The 24,396-nt window shown below is 43.0% G+C and overlaps 2 protein-coding genes across 2 annotated transcripts in view; one reads left to right on the top strand and one right to left on the bottom strand.

Annotated features, from left to right (window-relative positions):
• Positions 1-943: 943 nt before the first annotated feature.
• Positions 944-9,588, bottom strand: PIG-M (Phosphatidylinositol glycan anchor biosynthesis class M). Its single transcript, XM_075681272.1, has one exon. The coding sequence runs from the start codon at positions 9,457-9,459 to the stop codon at positions 8,188-8,190; it is 1,272 nt and encodes a 423-aa protein (XP_075537387.1). The 5' UTR covers positions 9,460-9,588; the 3' UTR covers positions 944-8,187.
• Positions 9,589-10,979: 1,391 nt separating this feature from the next.
• Positions 10,980-24,396, top strand: part of RasGAP1 (Ras GTPase activating protein 1) — a 66,690-nt gene continuing 53,273 nt past the window's right edge. The window contains exons 1-7 of the mRNA XM_075681270.1: positions 10,980-11,078; positions 11,691-11,811; positions 15,695-15,896; positions 17,434-17,513; positions 17,603-17,762; positions 20,048-20,115; positions 21,412-21,724. Coding sequence (XP_075537385.1) covers positions 11,027-11,078; positions 11,691-11,811; positions 15,695-15,896; positions 17,434-17,513; positions 17,603-17,762; positions 20,048-20,115; positions 21,412-21,724 — 996 coding nt within the window. The 5' untranslated portion in view covers positions 10,980-11,026. The remainder of the gene's footprint in view (positions 11,079-11,690; positions 11,812-15,694; positions 15,897-17,433; positions 17,514-17,602; positions 17,763-20,047; positions 20,116-21,411; positions 21,725-24,396) is intronic.

The following is a 24,396-nucleotide window of genomic DNA, read 5'->3' as shown; positions in this document are numbered from 1 at the left end:
ATACATAGCTGTGAACGAGACTGTACATTTTAGTCAAATAGGCCACAACCTCGCCTGTTGTATGTATTTATTCACTTATGTGCACTTTTGGTCTAATATGTTTATCATAGCCATGTTTGTGCACCCTGTGTGATGAAGCCGAATTTTGACTGTTGAGTCTCTGTGCATGTATTACATCGTCTGTGCATTTTCTTAATCTGTGCGCCTGCTCATCTTGGGCCACATTGCGGCCTCATGTACATGTTCGTAAATCATCATACACATGTGCTGGGGCTCATTATTGTGTGAGGTGCAAGCTGTCCTTACTTTTGTCTCTCTATGTTGTAGTGTGTCTAAGACGTCATGTACTCGCTTACCTAACTGCTCTCTACATTTTTCAAACCTGTGATGTTACTTATCTCAGTGTTTTCCTTATTTTTACTATTGCATGAAAAGCAGCAGCTGTCACCATTATATAGGTGAATAAATCTTTCATTTTAATTTCAATGAAATGGAACAAAAAGCACTAGAGCACTGCAGGCATCATGTGGAAGCTGTGTCCTTTTTTATTTCTGTTAAGAATAAGAAGGTAAATACAAGTTTAGTGCCCATCCATAATTTCCAGTCATCTTAATTAAATGGTCAATAATTACCCTCCTTGGCTTCTGTTGGCTTGCGTAGTGGTTACCTGACTAAATATAAAGCCTCTCTCTCTGTGCATCAAAGAGGTTGCCGCACATGTACCAAACTACCCGTTTGTGATGCATTGCATCTTACAACTCAATGGACATTGCATCATTAGAGGGGCATGATGCCTCCATTTTTGTGAGGTGTCCATATAGTTCTGTTGTGACTATTGGCTACCATGCAAAAACTTTTGAAACAGAAGTATTTCTAGTAGAGCTGTTGGCATGTGTTGGCGATTGAGGGGCAGTTAAAAATAGCAAAGATGTGCGAACACTGCTTTTGTTTTGCCTCTTTATTTCCCTTTTCAAGGGATGCACACGTCAATGCAAGAAAATGTGTAAACAATACATTAACAAATAATCCTTAATTGGGTGTTTTGGGCCATTTCAGGAGCAAAACAATAGATTTGCATCTCTGAAATGCACAGTCACACAAAAACAAGCGGGTGCATATTGGAGAAGAATCACAAAAATAGCTTCATTTGACCATAGATACAGCCATATTTGATAATACAACCAGGAAGTGCATACAAACGGGCAATACAGAAACTGATAAGCTACAAATTGATGTTTGCACTGAAGGAAAGCACTTACGAATCAAAAACCAAAGGGTGTTTCTCAGCTGACTAGGATATTTACAATGTACAGAGCAGACCATCCTTGTCTAGAGTGTAGATGGTGCACTATGGAGAAAAATATGGTGGAAATCTCACCACAACTGCTGGGTACGAAGTGCAATGGTCATCAGCATGGATAGTGGAGAGGATGTGTGCACTCTCTCTCTTGTCACATCTGAACTGTTACCCAACACATTGACAACAAACCAGCTAGCCTAACTTCACACTGTTGTATGGTGCTTGTGTCTGTCTGGCTTTTACCTCCAGGCAGACGTGCCTTTTCAAAGGCACAGCCACTTTCTGAAATCTAGCATCCATAGTTAGATGTTGCTTTTTTTCTCTTCTTTGCGTTGCATCATACAAGCGTTTAAAAAACTACTAGCCACCTACATTCCTCTCCACTACTTTTGCACGCGAAGGCAAACAATAAACACTTAATTCCTCACAATAAATACTAAGTACACACAACAGAATGTTCACATCACACAAAATGTGCAGCAGCACAGCTGGACTTCATACATGATTTTGGACTTCATACATGACAATGTAGTGGACTCGAAGCTTGCAGCACTGCCTTTTTGGTTGCGTAATGCGTGCATCTGTGTCATCGTCACTTCTCTGTTTCCCATTCCCCCTACATAGAGCAGCAGGCTACAGTACACTAGGTCAGACTGACATCTCTGCCTTTCTACAAGTTCTCTCTCAATGGGACAAGATCACTGAAATGTTGCAGAAAACACAAACTGAGCTGGTTCTGCTGCGAGGCGTGCTATTGCATCTACGTAACACTCTTCGCAGGACCAAAGTTGCTTACTATATTTAAGCACACATTCTCATGAACACTGCTCATGGCAGCATAACACTGCAACTGTGAGCCACCATAGCAATGAAGAAGGGAAGCAAACTGCTCGCAAATGACATGGCTAACTATTACAGGTAAAAAAAAAACTATTATGGTAATTGGTGCACTGAAAGTGGCAAATTAGTTGCTTCCATGTGAATTACTGACAAGGACTGAGGTAACGTAAAACTATTCCAATCTATTTTTATTCCAAGGTCAAATTGGCTTGGGCTGGTGGGGCCTGAACTATTTGTTATTGCATCGAGCCAAGATATCACATAAATTCTGTGCTGTGACAACAGCAGCTTGTAGCATAGAAAATTTTCCTGAGGCTGTAAATCTTGTAGGTGTTGTGGCGAGCTTCCAGCAGTTCTGACTGCATTTTATTCCTTAATTTTTAAGCCAGAATATCTGCTGTCTTCTAACAGATAACATTCCTGTGCAGAAATAGCATATCCAACTTTCAGGACTACATTGCTTAAGTAACAATTGTTTAGCAATGAACACTGCTAAATCTGGACAGTATTTTAGCTGTAAATATAATTACATTTCTTCATATCAAAAGCCAGAAATTCTGTAAACATAAGTCAAATGGTGACACTTGTGACATATGTATATATAAAAGTATTTTTAATTAAGAAAACTACTACAAGAAAGAAAACGACAATGCAAGGACAAGATGCCAACTTTTTCAAGAGCAATAAATGAAGTGCTATAATATGAACGTATGACCTTTGGTACTATCAGCATAAATTCAAACATGAGTGAAGAAATGTGCAGAATATAACCAACCCTTATATATAGCTTTCATTGATTACGAGAAAGCGTTTGATTCAGTCGAAACCTCAGCAGTCATGGAGGCATTACGGAATCTGGGTGTAGATGAGCCATATGTAAAAATACTAAAAGATATATATAGCGGCTCCACAGCCACCGTAGTCCTCCATAAAGCAAGCAACAAAATCCCAATAAAGAAAGGCGTCAGGCAGGGAGATACGATATCTCCAATGCTATTCACAGCGTGTTTACAGGAGGTATTCAGAGACCTGGATTGGGAAGAATTGGGGATAAAAGTTAATGGAGAATACCTTAGTAACTTGCGATTCGCTGATGATATTGCCTTGCTTAGTAACTCAGGGGACCAATTGCAATGCATGCTCACTGACCTGGAGAGGCAAAGCGGAAGAGTGGGTCTAAAAATTAATCTGCAGAAAACTAAAGTAATGCTTAACAGTCTCGGGAGAGAACAGCAATTTACAATAGGCAGCGAGGCACTGGAAGTCGTAAGGGAATACATCTACTTAGGGCAGGTAGTGACGGCGGATCCGGATCATGAGACGGAAATAATCAGAAGAATAAGAATGGGCTGGGGTGCGTTTGGCAGGCATTCCCAAATAATGAACAGCAGGTTGCCATTATCCCTCAAGAGAAACGTATATAATAGCTGTGTCTTACCAGTACTCACCTACGGGGCAGAAACCTGGAGGCTTACTAAAAGGGTTCTACTCAAATTGAGGATGACACAACGAGCTATGGAAAGAAGAATGATAGGTGTAACGTTAAGGGATAAGAAAAGAGCAGATTGGGTGAGGGAACAAACGCGAGTTAATGACATCTTAGTTGAAATCAAGAAAAAGAAATGGGCATGGGCAGGACATGTAATGAGGAGGGAAGATAACCGATGGTCATTAAGGGTTACGGACTGGATCCCAAGGGAAGGGAAGCGTAGCAGGGGGCGGCAGAAAGTTAGGTGGGCGGATGAGATTAAGAAGTTTGCAGGGACGGCATGGCCACAATTAGTACATGACCGGGGTTGTTGGAGAAGTATGGGAGAGGCCTTTGCCCTGCAGTGGGCGTAACCAGGCTGATGATGATGATGATTCTGAAACTACCACAATGCATTGTTCCATTTCCAGGTACACCTGCATTTGCAACAGTGCCTTAATTCAGACTCCAAAACATACAGTTGGGACTACTTCACACTTAGAAGCCGGCTACACAATAATTACACGTGGCATTACGATCAGATATTTCTTGTTCGCAATTCAACTTGTGCTAATGATACATTCTGTGCCATGGTGAAAAATTGACGCATCTAGAGTTGCGAAGAAAGTGAGTAACTCATCTAACCACAATCCTTTGGAACTTGAGAAAAGTTTTCCAGCAAGCCAGTGCAGATTCCCACTTCAGACTACACTGTCATATTATAGCACTTCGTTTGCTTCTGAGTGCTCGTACCTCTTAACACAACGTTAAGTACCACAGCACTTCTGCTCAGCATTCGAAGCTGCAGATTTGGAGTCTAGGGTGCAGAAATACACGATCTCTTGGCCTGCAGAATTAAATGCATAAGCTTGTTAACAGTCCTGAACCTGGGGGGGGGAGGGGGGGGAACTCTGTAAGTGTCCACCTAGTGGACATGTCCATTTCATTGGCTGCTTAAGTGCTGATTGGCTTGGGGTGCCTGTCGCCTGCTCACGCGTATCCCAGCCCAGCCTATCAGAACTTCAGCAACATTGGGAGCTCCCACAAGCATTAACGCTGCATTTCCATATGGCAATTTTTGCCAGTGAAAAGTACCATTCTCCATGTTTGCTCATGCAGCTTCACTACTGTAACAGAAGTCGCACTTATCTCAACGACCACCCGAGTCACCATTTCAGCCCTTCACATGACTTTGGATCATTCACAATGCACATGCTTTTGCATGTTACCACATCTAGATGGTTTAAACTAGAAAGTGTCCTGTGATTTTAGAAATTATAAATAAAATCTGTGAATGGCTCGATACAAGAAACAAAATAAAAAAATAATGTTTAAAAGAACATGTGTTTACATTTTCTTTATATTTTATTCCCTTGTTTGAAAAAATAAACCAGTTAGTCTGCGCTCGTATTGTGTACTTCCTTTTGTCCTTCGTCCGGGTTGCGCTGCCCATCCATAGGAACACATGCCATATTGGTTGCATTGAGATCATACAAGTTATACATAAAACGTGTGAACTGGCTGGACACAAGGAAAGAAAAGGGAGGGGGGGAATAAAGAAAATAGTTACATTTAAAAAAAAGACTAGGATGAGTGTGGAGAGGGCCTATCGAAATGGCTATGCATGTCGTGCTTGTTGCACCTGTAGCTTACATTTTACGCAAAAGAGAAGTCACTGTTTTGTTACAGGATAAGACAGCCCAAAAATACCCAGTAGCCATCACGATGGGGCTCCACTGCACCAAGTTCAGGACCTATCATGTTCAGAAGGGGGCATTTTGGTCATTTCACAAACATTAAAAGTTCCAACACGAATCCCTTTATGGGGTTATTTCTTTAAAAGAGCAGAGAGTAAGTTTCCTTACATCTAACGTCCATGAAGAATTTGATATTTTGTTGAGAAGGAAGCTATTTTGCAATTAACAGAATTTGTGATAAAAGAAGGTGCACCGTACATCAATAAACTCTGGTGCCAGGATCTTTAGAAATTCGATTTTGATTACCATCTTGCAAAATGACATTTTTTTTTTCCAAATTTTCTGGACTTAGATTGCGCATCAGGCATGCTCTTCAAGAACTGCTGAGAATACCACTGATACTTAGAGGGATGCCAAAAAGAAACATTTAATCAGTTTAGAATAGCCTGATATTCCTTAAAAACTCCCTCTTTGCTAATTTTGTGGTAATAGGTTGATTACTAGAGGAGAAAATGAAGGTCAAAGTTCCATGTTTTCTCATTTCTCGTTGAAACTCTAGTGCGCGTACGTCAGTGTGACACCACAGATTGTAAAATATTTTCTCATATTTCGACTGGTGCAGCTCAATAATAGAAAATCTCTAAGTTCAGGCTCTGGGTCCTTTAGAATAAAACACATTCCTTCTAATAAAAATTAACAAGGCCCAGGTAGACGCAGTCAAAATACATCATGGCAAGCTGGTGTGGAAACTTGAAGGAATGCGTCACTGGCCAGTCTTTTGTTTTTGCATCCTTTATGGCTTATTAAGCCTCCTCCCAGAGTGAGGGTGGCTTTTTTCGCATTGTAGAAGGGTAATTACAAATACAGCTCAACCTACTTTTCTCTTTAGCATCTCCTTAATCTTAACAGAGGAAAAAAAGAAAAAAACACATTGCCCTTTGCATGTGCCTGTCTGAAATCTTCTATACTTCCTTCACAGTATACCATATTACCGTGATTGAAGAATATTTGCAGGCATTGAAAGATTTCACTGTCTGACTTCGATATACCCACCCCATTTTAATGATACACCTGCAAATGTCCCACAACATTTCCAGCCTTGCATTCTTAGAGGTTCTTCTGCTTGGCAGACTAAAGTGATTATTGTGCTTCAACAGATACAATATTGATGCTCAGTCTTACGAATAAAACCTTGTAACTGGGCACTCCTAACACCTGCTCTTCTACTTGAGAACACAGGAATGGAGATGTATTCCAATCGATTCTTTGTTTCAGGAATAGCTGAAGAATGTTACTGAAGTACAGACTGTTTCAGTCAAGGAGCTGCCCTGTCCTACAGTAGATGAAGTTGAGAAATTCAGCTTGAGGTCTGTTTGTGAGTAGGGAGTTCAGGTCATTAAAGACATTAATCTCTCTCCTTCACATAACTTCCATTGCGGAGTCCTTAAATAAAATACTTATATTCACCTAAACAAGCAAAGCTTGTGATTTAAAGGGGGGTAAAGGTGTGCTTAGAATTCATGGATGAATGTGTAGATCACTGAGCACACTAAGCTAGTCAAACAAAAAGGTACTCTAACATTCGCATGTTCTTTGCTGTATTGAACTGTCAAAGGAACTTGGTTGTGTACAGATGCTACATCACAACTACTGATTGTGTGTGCTTTCTATGGTTACAAGTAGCTTCCCCAGATGATGGTCACTTGCAAATACGCTCCTGTGCTGGGTGCCTAAAGTTAACTTATTATATATCTGGCTGAAGGCATTGCTTACATAGAGTGGCACTAATTTTTGACAAAAATATATGATAAGGCCATGCAAAATGAATTTGGTTTTAAGGGTTCAGACTGTCACTATGAGAACAAGCACAGAGATCAGTCAACAAGCCATTTAGCTTGCCCATGACTTAAAAATCAGCTTAACGGATACATAGACAGATGTTCATATGGTGGTATTATATGTACAATATGTTTTCTGCATCATTATGAGTACATACTACAGTGTACATGTGGGAGACATCTACAGTGTTTTGTCACACAGCCTTTACGCTTGCTGGCAATAGTTTCTATGGTAACCTTCAACTTGCATGGTCTCCTAACACATTGTGTATTGTCATATCTTCGTGGGCAGCTATGTACACAGGCATTTGTCTGTGGCCCTTAAATAATGGCATACTTTACTTTTGAGTAGTCAGTGACTGACAAGCTTCTGCACTTTAGGCATCAGTAAAATTTCTGTGCTCAGTTCAAGACTAGCTCCGACAAGCTGCGTACGACGTTGAGCAACTCACGAGACAAATTGTGACCTTACTGGCTTACAAAATAATGTCGGATGGCTTATGGAAAAGTTCCATGATGGTACGTCCAAGGTAGCTGCATTGCCTTCCTGTTGTCCCATCTATTAGATTTACATTTAGTGCTACCCAGCCTTCCAAAACAGGGTGACAAAGCTCAGTGTTCCATCTGTGGTGCATATGCAGGGGTTCTGTGAAACATACAGGGCACAAAGCTTTGCTCACGACACCAAAAACCCTTACGTGAACTGCACATTCTCATTGTGCTTGACATGCATCACCTCTATTTACAAATTTGCTAGCTTTACCATGCAAGGATGCCGTGCCAAAGTTCACAAGATTGTAATTTCACATACACAGGCATAAACTGCTGCTTGACAGGCCAGTGTGTACCTTCCATCAGCTACACACACTACTGCAGGTTTGAAGACACAGCCATCTCTGGTGGACTATGCTGCATTTGTAGTTCTGAGTGGCTACTGTCAAGAACAAAAATGAGCCTGCTGACTACAGTTGAGGGACACAATTCCAGTTTTGGTTGCTCTCCAACAACAACAACAAAAAGCAAACTAAATTCAAACCGGTACATTCACTTGTTCTTGGCCTTCTTGCTTCTAGGTATGTGGCTCTGGTAGTGGGCCATCATGAAGCAAAGGATGAAAGTGTTGGCCACAAGGAACATGAGGCCTGCTACCCAGACGTGAAGGAAGAGAGGCTTGCCGCCAAACTCGAGGTAATATGCCTGCACCAGCCACAGTGCCTGGCCTCCCAGCCACATGAGCAGCAGAAGTACACCACGCCTCATGCTCAGGCCCAGCTTGGGCAACACCAACGGCAGCAGACACAGATACCACAGGAAGTACTGTGATGTGCACACCTTGTTGAAGCTCACTAGCACAAATGTGACGCAGAACAGGGCAAAAGGCAGGTCATTCAGCTGGCCATACTTGAAGGACATCAGCAACATCAGCAAAAGCTGTGGCAAGAGCGCAGCAAATGTGTTGCCACCACTGCTGTCGGACGTGTTATGGTTGGCCAGATACAGTGGGTAGAAGAGAGGAGAGAAGTTGTGACGGACATCTCTCCGGGAGACATGGTAAAGGAACACCTCCTGGATGTACTCTCGACCATAAGCCAGGTAGCACAGAAGGGTTGGCAGGAAAAAGGATGCTGCGCTGGAGCCAAGGAAGATGAGCTTTCGTCGGTTGGGCAACAGCAACCGGGACAAGTAAGAGCGCCAGCTCTCCAACTCTCCCTTTGCTGCAGACCCAGAGGGCAGTCTTGTCTGGAGGGCTAAGTAGATGGGGAGCGCATAAACCACTGTGTACATCTTGAGGTGCACCGAGAAACCATAAGCCAGGCCGGCAGCCGTGTCTCTGCTCTTGAGCAGGGCGAAGAGAGAGAACACGACGATGAGTGCCAGGATGGAATCGGAGCTACCACGTGTGGAAACGGCGAAAGTAATGGGGTTGTAGAGCCACAGGCAGGCACAAAGCACAGCCTTGCGTTCACTGAACTTGGCCGTCCGCACGATGTGATAGGCGTAGTAGCCAACCAGGACATCTACTGCAGAGAAGAGGACTTTTCCGAAGGCCGGATGAAGAAGCACGTTCGGAACAAGAAGCATGGCCAGCAGGGGACTGTACCGGTAAGTCTCCCTCAGGAACGGCGACTCCCCCTTGGCCACGTACGCAGCGCCATCGGTGAAGACGTGGTAATCGACATCGGTGTACTTGACTTGCAGGTTCTGGTCTTGCCATTCCCCGACGACGATCAGCCCGGCGCGTATGAGCCCCGCAAGCACGAGGTGGTGGTAGAGCTTCACTTTGCCCACGTTGAACCTGCTCGACTGCTGCACCATTGTGGCACCTAAAACTGATGGCCGTAGAAAAAAACCGTGGGAAACACAGGCGGATGGAAAATACTTCTAAGGCCAGCGCTCCCGAATTCTAAATCCCGCCAAGATGTTTCGTCGACGGTTGCAACCTACTTCGACTTCTCGTCTTTCAGAAACCCGGCGCAGCAAGCAGACATTGTTTTCCACTTCTCACAACACTTCAACATCTCCTTGATGAAGGACGAGCAGGCTTCTTCTTTGTAGTTGTTTGCTTCGGGAACAAAAGAGAACAAACAACAAATTGGTTAACTAAGGCGCACAGGTTTGAAGTCGGTCACGCCTGTGTACTGCGGGTAGGACGTTTTTAGTTGGAAAAGCTTTCTCAAACCTATGCAAGCGGACCATGGTCTTAATCTAGCATGCGCAGCTGGTAAATGCTTGCATGCAACGGTCTAACTACTACCACTGTTCATTATTCACATGCATGTAGTTAGGATGCGTGCAATGGAGGCGCGAAATCGAGTCATCCAAAGCGATGTTGCGATCGATCGAAAACCCACAGTGGCTTGCTTCGAAGGGGTATCCATGATACCCAGATCTTTCGCTAACGTTATTTTGGCGAGCATATGCCTGCACAAGCAGCACGCTGACTATTATAAATCATATATTGGTTTACCTTGCAGGCATTTTTGAATGGCACATGCCTGTTTTTGGCAAGGGTCGACAGCGTCTTTCATTTTCGTAATCACTGCAAGTAAACAAGCAAACAAACTTCGGGTTCAAGTACAAATTTTAATACAAATATATCTAGTGCCGATTTACTAACTAAAGTTTACATTTTGAATAAGTTATCACCATGGACTTTCTAAAAGTAAACATCGGTTTAGCAAAACCCAAGTTTTGTTCATTTGTGCATATGATTTGTACACTAACCCGACGCGCAGCGGTGCGGCTGTCGCAATTTTTACTTCAGCGCCGACACTTAGTAGGCGTCTAAGCAGCTGAAAACAAACTTATAAACTTGCAGTTTGTGAAGCGTCTGCGAGTTTAATATAATTATGACTGTGTACTACCTTGCACAAAATTTTGCTGCCGATCGGTTACAATCTTATGAAGCAGCTTCACCACGAGCTTCAGCTTACAGATAAAACTCGTGCAGCACCGCCAACAATAAGTTTCCCAAGTCGTTGACTTCGTAACACTTCTACAATAAAGTACAGATGTTGGAACTTTTTCGTGCTTAATTCTTTTATGGAGATGCAATACAGCGTAAGGATATGTAGCGTAGCCGGAAATCGTTGCGAAAGTGAGAGTGGTGTACATACATATATCCAAGAGAAAACCGATGAACAAATAAATAGCAGTACGGGTGTTTAACTACTTAAATCCCGCTAAGTTGAAAGATAAAAAGTTTATTAAACCGCTATAGCCACCTCAGTACGAAGGAGAGCTTTCGCCATATACAAAGTATGTCTATCTACTGCAATCTTTTGTTTGTATCGCCGTGCCGCCGTGCGCTCTCATGAATGAGCTCCGTTGCTCTCGCGAATTCTCGCGTAGTGACGGGATTTCGTGAAGTAAAACATGGAAGATGGCGGCTGATAGTGATGTGCGGTTAATAGAGCGATTACGCGTTGTGATCGGTAAGTCATTCGTTTTATTTTGGTTATTCCGAATTCTGAATGTCTAGTGCTATGGTTTAAACCCTAGTTAAGGCTAATGTGTTGCTACACGCTGTTTTCTAGCGTGTGCAGAAACGGGAGCTTCGAGTAGGCCTATCCAACAGGTTGCCGCTTGCTTCGTCGTAGCGTCAGTTCTCTGTACTTTAGATTCGTCCGGTCCGTTCCGCGTGTCTTTATATCGTGATACGCCCGTCATCAGTGGCATTTGATGCCACCGCTTTCCGGCCGCGTGGTTGGCGCCAGGAACGACCTTGGGCTCTTATGAATGATCCCGGAAAAATTTTTTTGCTTCCTTCATTCATTCATGAGAGTTGTAGCGAGGATTTGTGAATGGGGTTTCGCAAGCTGCTCGATCGTCACACCCCCGTTCTTGCCTCGCGTTGGTGACTCCGTTGTCGATGCCGCGCCCCAAGATGACTCCTCGAGACTACCCACGGGTCCTACAGGTACCCGAAAGTGTGGCAAACTGAAAGCAAACAAACAAAAAGGCTGCGATCGTCCGAGCTGCGTTGTGGCGTCGTCGGAGAAAGAGGCCTAGTGTGGCATTTTCTTTTCTTTCTCGGTGCTCTCCAGGCGAAGCAAAGAACCTGCCGCCTAGGAGCCATGGCTCGGTGGAACAGCGTGACGTCTACTGCGCCATCAAGCTCGACCAGGAGGAGATATTTCGCACGACGACCAAGGAGAAAACCCTCAAGTGAGCCCCCCCGTTGCTTCTATTTATTATTTTTCTTTGAAAGCGGTTCTTTCCCACGCGTTGCGCTAGATCCGCGCTGCACGCGTGCGTGCCCGTTTCCGGTCTCCTTTGAAGGCAGATCGTCTTAGATCGCCTCACCGTTTCTTACGCCCGATAAGAAACACGCAAAGCGTCCTCTCCTCGTCTTTTATCGGCGCGATGCTTGTGTCACGGCGCTGGGCGCGCGCACACATACACACCTGTTATCTTGCGGGTAGTCGGGAGTGGATGTGACAGTCTTTTTCACCATTTAATTACGCTCGCCACGAACCCGATAAGGGTGACCTGTTTTCGCCGGCAACCCATTCTGTTTTCCGTCTGGCTTTCTCTGCGGCCGCTCGCACACGGATGTGCGCGCCTCCCTTGATTATGCAGCACACGTCTGCCTCGCCTACATCCGCGGTGCCTGTTGTAGCGGGCCTGTCCTGCGCTGACCCGACGCTGCACTGAAATCAGATTGTCTTGAACGAAACTGCGGTCGCTTCTGTTGCTTATAGTCGGCCCATTTGAGCGACCGAAATGTTTTCACGACTGGCCCGCCGTGATGTGAATGATTGTTGCTGGGACGTTTCTTTTTTAATCAGCTGCACCTTGCTGACAACCAAAAGTGCGTCTGGGATAAGAGCCGTCAAATTCTTTGTTTCAGTTCAACACACAGTTGCATGGTAGTTTGCAGTGGTAGTGAGCCAAGTCCCTTGATCGTGCACGCTCTTTATCAATCAGAGTTGTTGAGTGTCGCTTGTAACGACAACTGAATATTTGTGCTTTGCTCATTACAGCAGTGTAACTAAGAAAAAATTGACCTTATTTCATTAGTGCATTGCATGCTCTTATTTGATGACACAGCTATGGTCATCACTTGACAAGAGGCTGCAGTGGCAATTGCCTGTTTTGTACAAACTTTGATTGCGATTGCCGTGATGCACATTTCCACGCACACTCTCGAAACGTTGCGATCATTATATAGTGAGGTAGCTTACTTGTGTCAAGCAAAGCAGGCTGCTCAGGGTCGTTCGTGTATAATAATTAAGCTGCATTTGAGAAGCACATACAAATACGTGAATGCAGAAAAGTACACACATAATGGCTGGGCTGGAAGTTGGCACTCTACATGTCTGTCTTTTCCTGCTTTCATGTCTATGTGCACATTTCAAAAATTTCAAAATGTTTCCTACAGGTCTAACTGGGTGAACACCTTGGCATTCCATTACATGCTGAGTCACCTCTGAACTTTTGCTGCAGTAGACACATGCCTTATCCTGTTTCTAATATTTGCTTTGATATGTTCTTATCCTCAGGCAGCCAGCTCGGTCCTCATATATTTATATTTGAAATCTTTATTTTCCACCATGTACATTAAAGATGGAGGACAACGAATAAAAGCTGACAGTACGTGGTTGTGTTATTGTACGGATTTGTATTGTGAAATACAAGAGAGGTAGCCACCAAAATTAGAGTTCGAAATAGCTTGCAAATTAGATCTTCCTGATTTAATAGTCTCCACTAGTGGGCACCAGTTTACATTGCATTCATTTGCAATAAGCTCTCCGACTTCCTGAAAATTGAACCAGAGGGAAAATGTTAGGTTTAAAAAGCTGTTGCGTTGCCCCTTTATACTTCAATGTCTGGAAGGCTCCGTGGCTTAGTACATTCCATCATTGTTTTCTCAACAAGCCTTTGTTTCCAAGTTGTTTCATGTATTCTGACATAATCACCTTCTTAATGTGCCACGGTCAATGACCACGATTGAATACTGCTTGCAAGTGCAAAATATTGAATTGCAATCGTGTCCGTAAAAGTGATCCCTAAGTACATGTTAGATATTCCAGGTAGGGTCCTGACTAAAGATCACAGCGCCAATCACACGTATAGGGCCAAAGGAACAGTTGCATAGTTGTTCATGCAAGGGTGGCAATTTGGTGACTCACTCCCACATACCTGCAAGTATGCAGTGGCTCACTATTGCGCCAATAAGATGTTATTTTCTGCCTTAACCACTGTCATCGCTTCATTTTTTCATGCCCAGTGAGGCCACATTTTCTTTTTCGTTTTTTGCACATCATTATCATCTTTCTGCCTGCAGCAGAGTCTGGTGGTAGAATGTTATTCCACACTAGCCCTGTGAATGTGGCTTCAAAATACACCACGTGACAAGGAACAGGGGCAGGAATTTAGTGGTTCGCCACCCATCTTTCATTTTAATGTGAAAGCATTACTTGACTCATTGTGCGACTCCGCCATCATCAGAAAGCCATGGCAGAAAAATGGCACACAAACTATGTCACCTTCATCTGACTAAAAAGAAGAAAAGTTGCCACGGTGAGGATTTGATCCTCTGCCCCACCGCCGTTGCTACCACTCCGTACTCAAGCGCGCTAACTACTGTGCTGCCGTTGCGTTGCTCCTCTATTACAACGGGCAACAGTGATGAATATTTTTGAGCCTGTGCATGTGGTTCTATGCCCAATGAGTCCACATTTTTCTTCACATCATTATCATCTTTCTGCCTGCAGTGGAGTGTGGTGCTAGAATGTTATCCCGCATTTGTGAGTCTAGTGAATCGCCCACCAGGGTGATTCACTAGATGGCAGAGCGAGCCACAGCCGCCTGCTCTGCCTTTTATGTTGTTGAGGACCCGCAGACACCGTTGCCGGAGCCCTTGGACGACGACGACGAATAAGATGCAACGCGCTTCAAGTACTCGTCAGATGATGACCACAACACCCCCCCATAGTATGAGGTGGAGTTCACCTACAAACCCAATGAAGAAATGTAGTGTCAACACCATGGTACCGCTTGGAAAAGTACTGTCGTCGCTCGGCAAAGCTGTGTCATCGTGCTGAAATAAGGTGTCATTGAGAAAGAATGCTCAATGCAATGTGCGTGAAACACTACTTTAGTGAGAACACCACAAATAAAACTCAGCTGAGAGATCGGCCAGTTCGTGTCTAGTGTTAATGCGACCTCATAAGCAGCATCATTACACTCGGAAACATAACACAGCAGCACTAAACTCAGCAACATTTCACCGCAACACTAAATTCGGCGACAAGTAATCCACTCGCATTTACACATCATGAGTATTGATAAAGTGCCTCCATAGTTCTTTTTTATCCTTTATGGTTTATTAATCAGATCACAGTTATACTGACATATTTGGTATTTCAGAAGCACAATTTCTCAGTCTGGTTTAGTTTAACTGTGTTCTTTTAAGTAGCAGTTATTAAACACCAATCGACAAACCTAGCTTGCTTTTGGTAGACAAGCACTTTTTTATTTAAGGAAGTGCGAAAGAGAATTATTAAGTTCAGCTGTATCAGTAAATTGCACTTCTGCGATAGCAAAACGACCAGTCTTGCCATGACAACATGGTGAGGCAAAAGAAACGAAAGAAGGGTGGCAACGCTGCCATAAAGTTCTTTCACCGGCTTGCAGTGACGGCATGGATTTTGAGAGCTTCTACACAGGTCTTGCTAACCTTTTATCATTAAAGGACTACATTGCATCGCAAAACAACAACAACAAAATAGTACAGCTGAATGAGTTTTGAGATGAGTAAATACTTCGAAATCTGCTGTGTCACACAGTTGTACTGAAGCTGAGTTTTATGTGCAACCTTCAAGAAAGGGAATTTAGGCCTTAATTTTCTGCTGGAAGAGTCAAGCTTTTACTCCTAATAGAATGAATGTAGTGTTTAAAAAGATGCTTTACCAGCCTTGTTTGTCTTTAGTATCCCCTTGAACTTTGAGTTATAAGACTGTCTCGCTAAACTTCTGTTAGGCTGACGCTGCGCTGGTGTCTTGAGAGCTAGTTCACAATATCCCTGCACACTTCTTTCTTACAGTCCCTTCTTCTCCGAGGACTTCCAATTTGAAGTGCCACGGGAGTTCCGGTACCTCTCAGTCTATGTGGCTGAGCGAGAGCGGGCCTCTAACAAGGACAAAGTGTTGGGCAAGGTCTCTATCAAGAAAGAGGGAATGCACAAGTTTTATGGCAAAGACAACTGGTTCCCTATCATGCCTGTAGATGCCGACTCAGAAGTGCAGGTAGGTTGAAAATTTATAGGCGCACCTGCTATGTCTTTGGTATCACTGCAGAGTGACCAGTTCGCCCAAAGCATAAACTGAGAGAAATGGTGGTGCAAAGTAGGCATGGCCGAAAAGAAAAGATAGCAAAGGGTTGCAGACAGGTATAAAACTCTGTAAAAAAAAAAAAAAAGAAAAGAAAAGGCTCCTTGATCACATTTCAGTGCCTAGTTTCATTTGGGGGAGGCAAATTCGGAAAGGTTTGGACAAAGGTGCCTTTGTGGGCACACATATGTGAGCATAAGCTTTATTCCCAACAGCGCTTAAGTGTACCATGTTCCCACCCACCTACAGAGTAGAAATGTGCAACTACGTGGCAGGGCATGCTGTCGTTACTGTTTTTGGACACTAAAATTAGGACACTTCAACAAATTTTTTTTTTACAGTTACCTAGCTGAATATAACCTTGTAATTTCACAACTACTTTTCCAAGAAGTTGCTATCAGCATTCTACACGTCTTTAAATGTATACATGCAAGAGTTCATTAGTATAGGACAATTATAAATGCACAAGGTTATGCTTCATGTGATTGTGAAAAAAATTTGTTGAAGTGTCCTAATCTTTTTTGCATAGTTCCAGTAATTGTGCACGCTTTTCAGTTAGTTATTGACACTTTGCAATCTACAAAGAGCAAAATAAGCTACAGCACAATGCTTTTTGAGAAAATTTAGCGCACAAAAGGTGCCCACAAGGATCCTATATATTGCCATTTTGCAGGACATAACTCAAGAACTACAGCAGCTACACAAGAACTGAAGACATATTTCGAATCTGCTTTAAAAACTATAACATCAGCTGAATTTTAAATTTTCAGACCACTAGAACATATAATACAAGTATGCAAAACCAACTCGCCCACATCAAGCTTCTGCTGCTTCACATAATAAGAAGTTTTTTCGAGGAGCATGCTTGACAATTCCTTTCAGTGATGTGCAACCTGTAAATACTGCACTGACAATAACTGCAATAAAAGTTGCGTGTGCACGGCCACTACATTAGGGGCTGTCTATAGCAACCAAGCACCGACGTCAAGAAACTATGCAGTTATTTGCTCATCCCCAGAAGAAAATTTTGCGATAGCACCATCAGAAGATTTTGTTCTGTACCAACATTTACAAAAGGCAACGTGTTTCATAGTAATTAACAGCAAGAGAAGTATGCCTGGTGCCATGGAAAAAATGCGTAGCCGTGTTGTGCCTCCTTTTATTTTTGGCATTTGTTCCCATTTTTTTTCTCATCCACTGTGGTGGCTCAGTGGCTAAGGCATTGCGCTGCTTAGCACAAGGTTGCGGGTTCAATTTGTCAGTAGCAGTGGCCACATTCCAATGAGGGCAGGTTGCAAAAGCTCATGTTTACTTAACATAGATTTGGGTATGTGCCACTAATCTGTGGCCTCTCTACTACAGCATCTGTCATAGCCTGCATGTGGCCTTAGGGTGTTAAACCTCCCCCTCCCCCAATTTAATCATTCTTTTTTTCCTGTTTTTGTGCTTGCAGGGAAAAGCTCACATTTCAGTTAGGTTAGAGCCGTCAACGAAGTCTTCCATATACGGACCCTGTGCAAAACTTGTTGTAAGGCAAGTACATTTTACTGTTTTATGTTTATTTTGAGATTTTGCTCGTTTTCATTGCATTTACCATTGCTCTTGTCACGTTTGCCCACTAGAGTGACAGAATGCAGTGACCTGAACTTGGTGAATGGCTCCTGCAACCCATACGCTCAAGTGACCCTGTGCCATGGCAGCACTAAGCAGGAGACCCGCAAAAGCAAAGTCCGTCGGAAAACAGTCTGCCCCCGCTTTGAGGACACCTTCTTCGCCTTTGATGTGAGTGTGCAAAACAATTAATTTTTTTTGTTTAGCCTGTAGCTTAAAAGGTGTGGTGAATGAATAGTACTTGAGGCTGAACATTGGATATAAGCAGGCTTAACTGTAACCATTTCTAGAGCGGAGCTTTGCTGGCCTCTTCTCACCTCTTTGTGGCTGCTGGTTGCTGGCTTGCACGACGGGCTGAGGCTGGAGTTAGTGCAAACCGACGTAGCTCAGGGCAACCAGGTGCATGATGGCCCAGATGCAAGTGCCAACAGAAAGAAAAGTGGCAGAAGGGTCTGTGGAGGAGACAGTGGCTCAGAGGAAGCATCGGTCAGAGTGGGAACGCCTTCAATATGCAGCAAAGCGTGGTTTAGAACGCAAGTGCCTGCTAGTTCGTAAACACTAAATGGATCAGTAGTAGTGATCAGCACTGGGGAGTGCAGTGAACATTTTTCCCAGAAAAGTGAAGCGGTCTAGCATCAATGTGCAGTAAGAGTGCCTTCTAGTGTGAGTGGCAACTTGCTCGTAAATGTGAAGCTGGGTGTCATTTACGCACAGTCAAGAAACAGTGCTGGAACTGGACTGTGTCGTTTACGGGTGCAAACGGGTGGTACTTTGAGAAAGACTTCGTGCAGGGTGAGTTCAGTGGGGTGTGAGAGTGCGCGATAGGCTCTGGTTTTTGTCAACCTGTCTGTGGTGTTGAGGTGTCGCAGTTACGTTGACTGAGATGTTTCCTAGTGGAAAAGCTTGTCATGGTGCTCCATACTCGCAAATGGTCACTAAACAATAACGGCATTCCTTGCAAACACCCCAGGAAAGCATTGCTTTAAGCAATAATATATTTAGCCTTGAATCTAGGGTCGCGCATGTATTTCAAATTTCAAATATGAATTAAATAGTTTTTCCTGTTCAAGTCCTATTTGATTTGATAATTCACAGTTTGAAATTGTTGAATATTTGTTGCTGTTCGAATATTCTGGACTCACTTCAACACTTCAAACCCTTGAGGGAAAGAGACCAATATAAGTGATGAGTGTTCTGAATGATTTTGTTGCAGGAGAGCCGTAATTGTTGCTCAGAGGAATCAATTTCTAATTGACTGCATGGGGCAGATAACTTCTGCTAACTGTTAGGCAGTTTAGATGCAAATTTGTTATCTCAATGTAAGCAATGTAATTTATAATTTCACCAGTTAGTTCCACTCTGTTTGCATGCTTTTAGAACAATGTGAAGCTGCCAGGCTTTTTCGTTCAATGAATATGACAATCTACATGCATCTGGTGACAGTCTGTCCCCTTGTTTCATTACTGTCAATTACAAGCTCTTTAGTTGGCTTTGCATTCAGTTGTGAATGGCATTACATGCATGTATAAAATAAATAACAGCCTCTTTGTTTTTCAATCTTTTACAAAACGGACTCCACTCAAACTATGTTCACTTTGTTTAGAAATAAGAGGTTATTCAATATTAGGAGGGCATTTTTTTTCTTGAATGTTCACATTTGATTAAAAAATTTTAGTGTTCGAACACACCTGCTTAATCTCAGCAGTGTGCTGTGTTCTCCACTCAAAGGGAACACCCTATTAGTGTAAGACAAATGTTGCTAAAAGAGTATATCTAAGGAGATTAGAAACCACGCTGCTGTGCTTTCTTCCAGATTTGTGATCACTTTTGGTTCTGTAAGTAAAAATATTTCGTTAATTTGATCAGTAAGGTAAAGAACTGCATCATTTGTTACATGGTCCAATAAGGATGGAACGAAAGTATGGGACTTTAAGCAGAAGGATGGACACAGTGCTGACATATATTTAATTGTGCATTTTTAGGCCGTCATTCTTGATCATTGGTGTTTTGTGTTTAGTTTATGCGTGAAAGAAGTAATGTGACAAACAAAAGAACATGTGCACCACATTTATTCACATAAGAAGCTTTACTCAAGTTTTTTCGAAAATTTGACGACTGCAGGGCTCATTGATCATATTTTTCTCTTTCTTTTCATAAGTTTTAATCTTCAGTAGTTAAATGTCATTGTATGCAAGTTGTTTAGTGATTCCTTTGTGCAAGCTTCTCTTCTGATGATTTCTGTTGTATAACGTGCTAACATCATGGAAATTGCATGATAGCACCTGTTTCAATAGGACTTGTGTGTATTATGGTGTGTTTGAAGAAATGCATGACCCTTGGCTCTGTAATAGTCATTTCCAACTTGTATGTTTTGTTCTGGGCAGTTTTTTTCACTTTGCCTATGTTGTAGTTGGTTATTTTCATGTGGCAGCATTCTTTGATATGCCTCATTGCAGCTCAAGCCGCAGCGGTCAGACAAGCAGATACGCTCTATAAAGGATGAGCTCAGCAACCTTGAACTTAGGTGAGAATAATTTTGATGTAAGTTTTGTAACAGGGGCTTTGTTAGCTTGACACATGTATTTACGCTGACTTTGTCATGGATTAAAATATTTAGTTGTCATTGTGGTGCTCAAACTGATCTTGTCGTGTTATTACTTATTAGATTGAAAACATTTTGTACCAAAGTTTTTCACATGAAATTGCTTCCATGCTTAAAAGACGTGAGGTGTTCCTTATCAGGCTGAAAATGTTGAAAAATAGTTTCAGTGGAAATCTACATTTTGCCCGGTGTGGGCCGGATGTTTTCATAGCAATAGTCTAGACTTCTAGAGGATTCTGAGAGTGGGCTGCATAGATAGTCCAGGGCTTTGTGTGCCTTATTTTGCATTGGCCTGCTGCTCAAAAAGTAGCAGTGCTTGCCTGTTACGACTTGTCTGTTGCCCCACACAAGCTACAAGAAAGGCTTCACACACATACTCCTACCTCTGGCTGAACTTCAAGAAGAGTTAAAATACAAGGGGTGGCTCACTAGGGGGAACATAAAAGCGCTCAAAACCTGCTTTTATCACGCCATGCACCATAGAATCAAGACAAGTGCTCAAGGCACCATTATGCCCAGGCATGTGGCTTATGTTTTGTTTGTTGAGAACAAGGAAGTCGGGGGTTTGATTTTGCTGTGGCATCTCCAATTACAACATGTGGAATGCAAAAATAGTCATGTGCTGAGATTTTATAGCATATTAAAGAACCCCAGATGTTTAGAATTTATTAGGACCCCTCCTCTGTTATGTCGCCCCTCGTAGCCTACTGTTCTTGGGACACATTATCACAAACTAAATATTTCACCTCACTCTTCAGATGAACCAGCAGTTTGATTATATTTCCTAGAGTCAGCTGATAGGCGATGCATAGAAGGGCTTTGTTTCTTTTTACATATGCTGTAAATGCTAGGGCATGCAAGTTTGTGCACCAGGTTCTTAGCAGCCATCCTTGAAATAATAAATTCAGTTTTGCATGTTTAGTTTTTAAGCCTTTTCGTTTGCTGTGCATAAAATTATTCAATTTTTATTTTGTCTAAGCTTAGTAGGATAGCAGCTGGTCCAGTCCCATTTAATTAGTTTTGTGGTGGTTAGATGTGGGTTGCTCCCTTGTTAAAACCTTTAGCCCTTGAAGATACTTTGTCACAGACTTGGAAGCCTTTGAAACCCTTTGACTTCATTGTAAAACATGCTGCTATGGTCATAGCAGCTTTGCACAGCTGGGCTGGCCAGTGGTCACACTCATTGACCTCCTGTTGCTGCCGCTGTTGTCATTGCAGGGTGTGCCTGCAGCATGACCTGAGTGGGGTAGGTGGCATGTTTGGAAGCGTGTTCCTCGGGGAGGTGCGGATCCCCGTCCGCGACCTTGGTTTGGAACGAAGCTGTTCCCACCAGGCCTGGTACCTTCTGCAGCCACGCTCAGAGGGTCAGCGCTCACCCCCAACTGCCATGGGACCATCTTCAGCCAATGGAGCGGCAGCAGTCAGCCTCGGCTCCCTGCGACTCAAGCTCTTCTTTACATCGGACCGGGTCTTCTCTAGTCACTTCTACATGGACCTTCGTGAGCTCTTGCTCATGTCACCCACTATAAAGGTGAATTTTTACATTCTGGAATAAAATGTCGCTAATCCTATACTACTCATAGAAAAATAATAATAAAATGGGACGTTAACTTTGTGATTTAAGCAAGGTATATTCATTGTTGTCCCTTGCCATTGTATACTCTGTGGTCCCTGAGTACCCATTTTAGTACCACTGTAACACATGCCTTCAACCCTTTTCAAAACTACACCTATAGCGATTACGTAAAACATTCATCCTGGGTATAAGGTCAGATCCATGCACATCTGTATTGAAGGGTTTTAATGATATTCCTGTCGTCAGCCTTTCATGAAAATTGCCGCTGATTTGACCTAGACTGTTGTGTCATCGCAGATAAAGAAATGTACCCATCAAATAGTGTGGAAATCCAGAACGTACTAGCACCAACATGTCAGCGTGCCACATGGTGTTGCACCTTCAGCTCTGTGTTTAGGCAAAGAAAGACATTTTTCATAACAAAGAAAACATAAGAAAACAGTCAGTTTCTCCACATACATGAAGATGCTGGCTTCAGCATCGAACCGTGGTGTGCAGTCGCCGATTGATTTTTCGGACTCCAAAAATTCGGGCATGCTCGATTATTCGGTCTGGTTTCGCGGCACCGCCATTCTCCCCATAGACCATAATGTATAACTGCCGAAAGTTCGAACACCTTGCAACTTCTTGTCTGATTTTTCAAACACTCCTTGAGCCAATTCGATCGAGAGCACCATGCACCGACGCTGACCGGTGCATGGTTTGACTTGCTGAACGCCGTTTTTGTTTTGAACGGAGCCTCCTTGCTGCCCCACGAAGTGGCGCTACTGCAAATCCCCGCTCATCATCATCATTTCTGCCTGGTTCGTAGCTACAGCGGTTCCGGTCTCTGCTTAGTAAGCCATGTCAAGACAATCCAGCAGCTGATTTGTTTCTTTCTTCGTGCACGACTCTGCAAGATGCAACCTTTTTCGTTTGTGCGACTAGTGTTGGCGTGACGGCGCGGTGATGTTTGCTTTGTGTGCTGTGTCGAGGTTGCGGTGATCCAACGCGGCATACGGAAACATCATGTCAAGTGTCTAATGGCGCCGACTGTGCCCGCACAGACTGCGCACTGTGCTGGGGAGTGCCGGCAAGCGGGCACCAGGAGGCCTAGGATTTGTCGCCTTCCAATGTGCTCTCTACTGACGCCGAAAATGTTCTGCCGAGACCTGCGCAGTGGTTGGATTGCGATTCCGGACACCGTCTCATTTGACAGTTTCACAAGTGCTGACACTGTTGTACTGACATGCGCAGAACGCGACGACGGCGAGATCATTCATCAGGTTTCTGCTGCACCGCTGGACGATGACTCCGAGTCGAAAGATGACGCACCATGTGCTAAGCTGTTGTCGCATGCAGAGCGTGTACAAGCAGTGACTGTACAAGCAGTGACTCTTCTGTACGGTTATTTGCTGATGACTGCATTGTATACTGTTCAACTAACTGTTCCGCTGACTGCGTGGCACTCCAAAATCATCTTGAACGTATAGTATCGGTGATTGGTGCGCTGTGTCGCTCATGTCCCTAAACGTGTCGAAGTGCAAAATAGTTTCCTTTTCACGAAAAACTTTCAACTCTTACTTTTCTTATCATTCTGATTCTAACATAGTTGACCACACTACAGAATATAAGTACTTAGGAGCTCTCCTTAAGCATAATCATTCATGGACTAGTCACATCACCTCCATTTCATCTAACGCCTCCAGATTTTTAGGATTCCTGCACCGAAACTTAAGAACTGTTCTTTCACCACTACGAAAACTAAGTTACATAACTATCATATAGCCACAAATTGAACACGCCTCTTCTACATGGTCTCCTCCTCATCAAAAATACCTCATCGAACTACTGGAGAGCATCCAGAATAGAGTGAGCCAGTTCATTTTAAGAAATTATAGTAACCAGTCAAGTGTAAGCCAAATAAAAGTCTATCTTTCGTTGCAACCTCTAACTACTCGCTGTGATATTTTCCTTCTATTATTATTTTGTAGATTTCTTCACACAGTTGGCCTTTCCTTATCAAACCTGAAGAAAGCATCAATGTTGTCACAAAGATGGAACAATCAGTTCAGCTAAACCCAAATTTATGGCAATAGATGCGCTTTTAATTTTTCAGCTTTGCCTCGTGCAGTTCGTTTATGGAACGCTCTCCCAGACAACATCGCTTGCCAATCAAAGCTAGTGCATTTTGTAATCTGCTAATCGATCAATATGCAGTTTAAACCGTGTAACACATCTTGCCTTCTTCTCTTTCCTGCATTTCTCTAGAAGCTAATTCAAGAATTGCAGTTATCCTTTCTTTTACTGTATTTATTACTGTATGTGGGCAAAACGTTTTTAATGTTATCATGTTATTGCTTTTACTGTTCTTTAATGTTATGGCTCTTGATATTGCATTTGCTAATAGCGTATTGATGTTCCATAGTGCTGTGTTGCGTGAATATTCCTTCCATTGTTCTGATGCTTTGTTTTGCTTCCTAATTCCTTAAGAATATGTTAATCCTTTCCCCCCCTTAAACAATGCCTTCTTAAAGGCCTGTGAGGTACTTGTAAATAATAATAATAATCGTAATAATAATAATAATAATAATAATAATAATAATAATAATGGGGTGTGCTTTCAAAGTCGCATGCACAGAACAGAC

Source organism: Dermacentor variabilis, chromosome 2 (assembly GCF_050947875.1).
Source record: "Dermacentor variabilis isolate Ectoservices chromosome 2, ASM5094787v1, whole genome shotgun sequence".
NCBI classification, from domain to species: domain Eukaryota; kingdom Metazoa; phylum Arthropoda; class Arachnida; order Ixodida; family Ixodidae; genus Dermacentor; species Dermacentor variabilis.
The sequence above is the reverse complement of the archived record's forward strand: the minus strand, read 5'-3'. Positions and strand labels throughout refer to the sequence as shown.

Excerpts from the sequence above, each read along its gene's own strand:
- PIG-M (XM_075681272.1), bottom strand. The coding sequence starts at position 9,459 with ATGGTGCAGCAGTCGAGCAGGTTCAACGTGGGCAAAGTGAAGCTCTAC.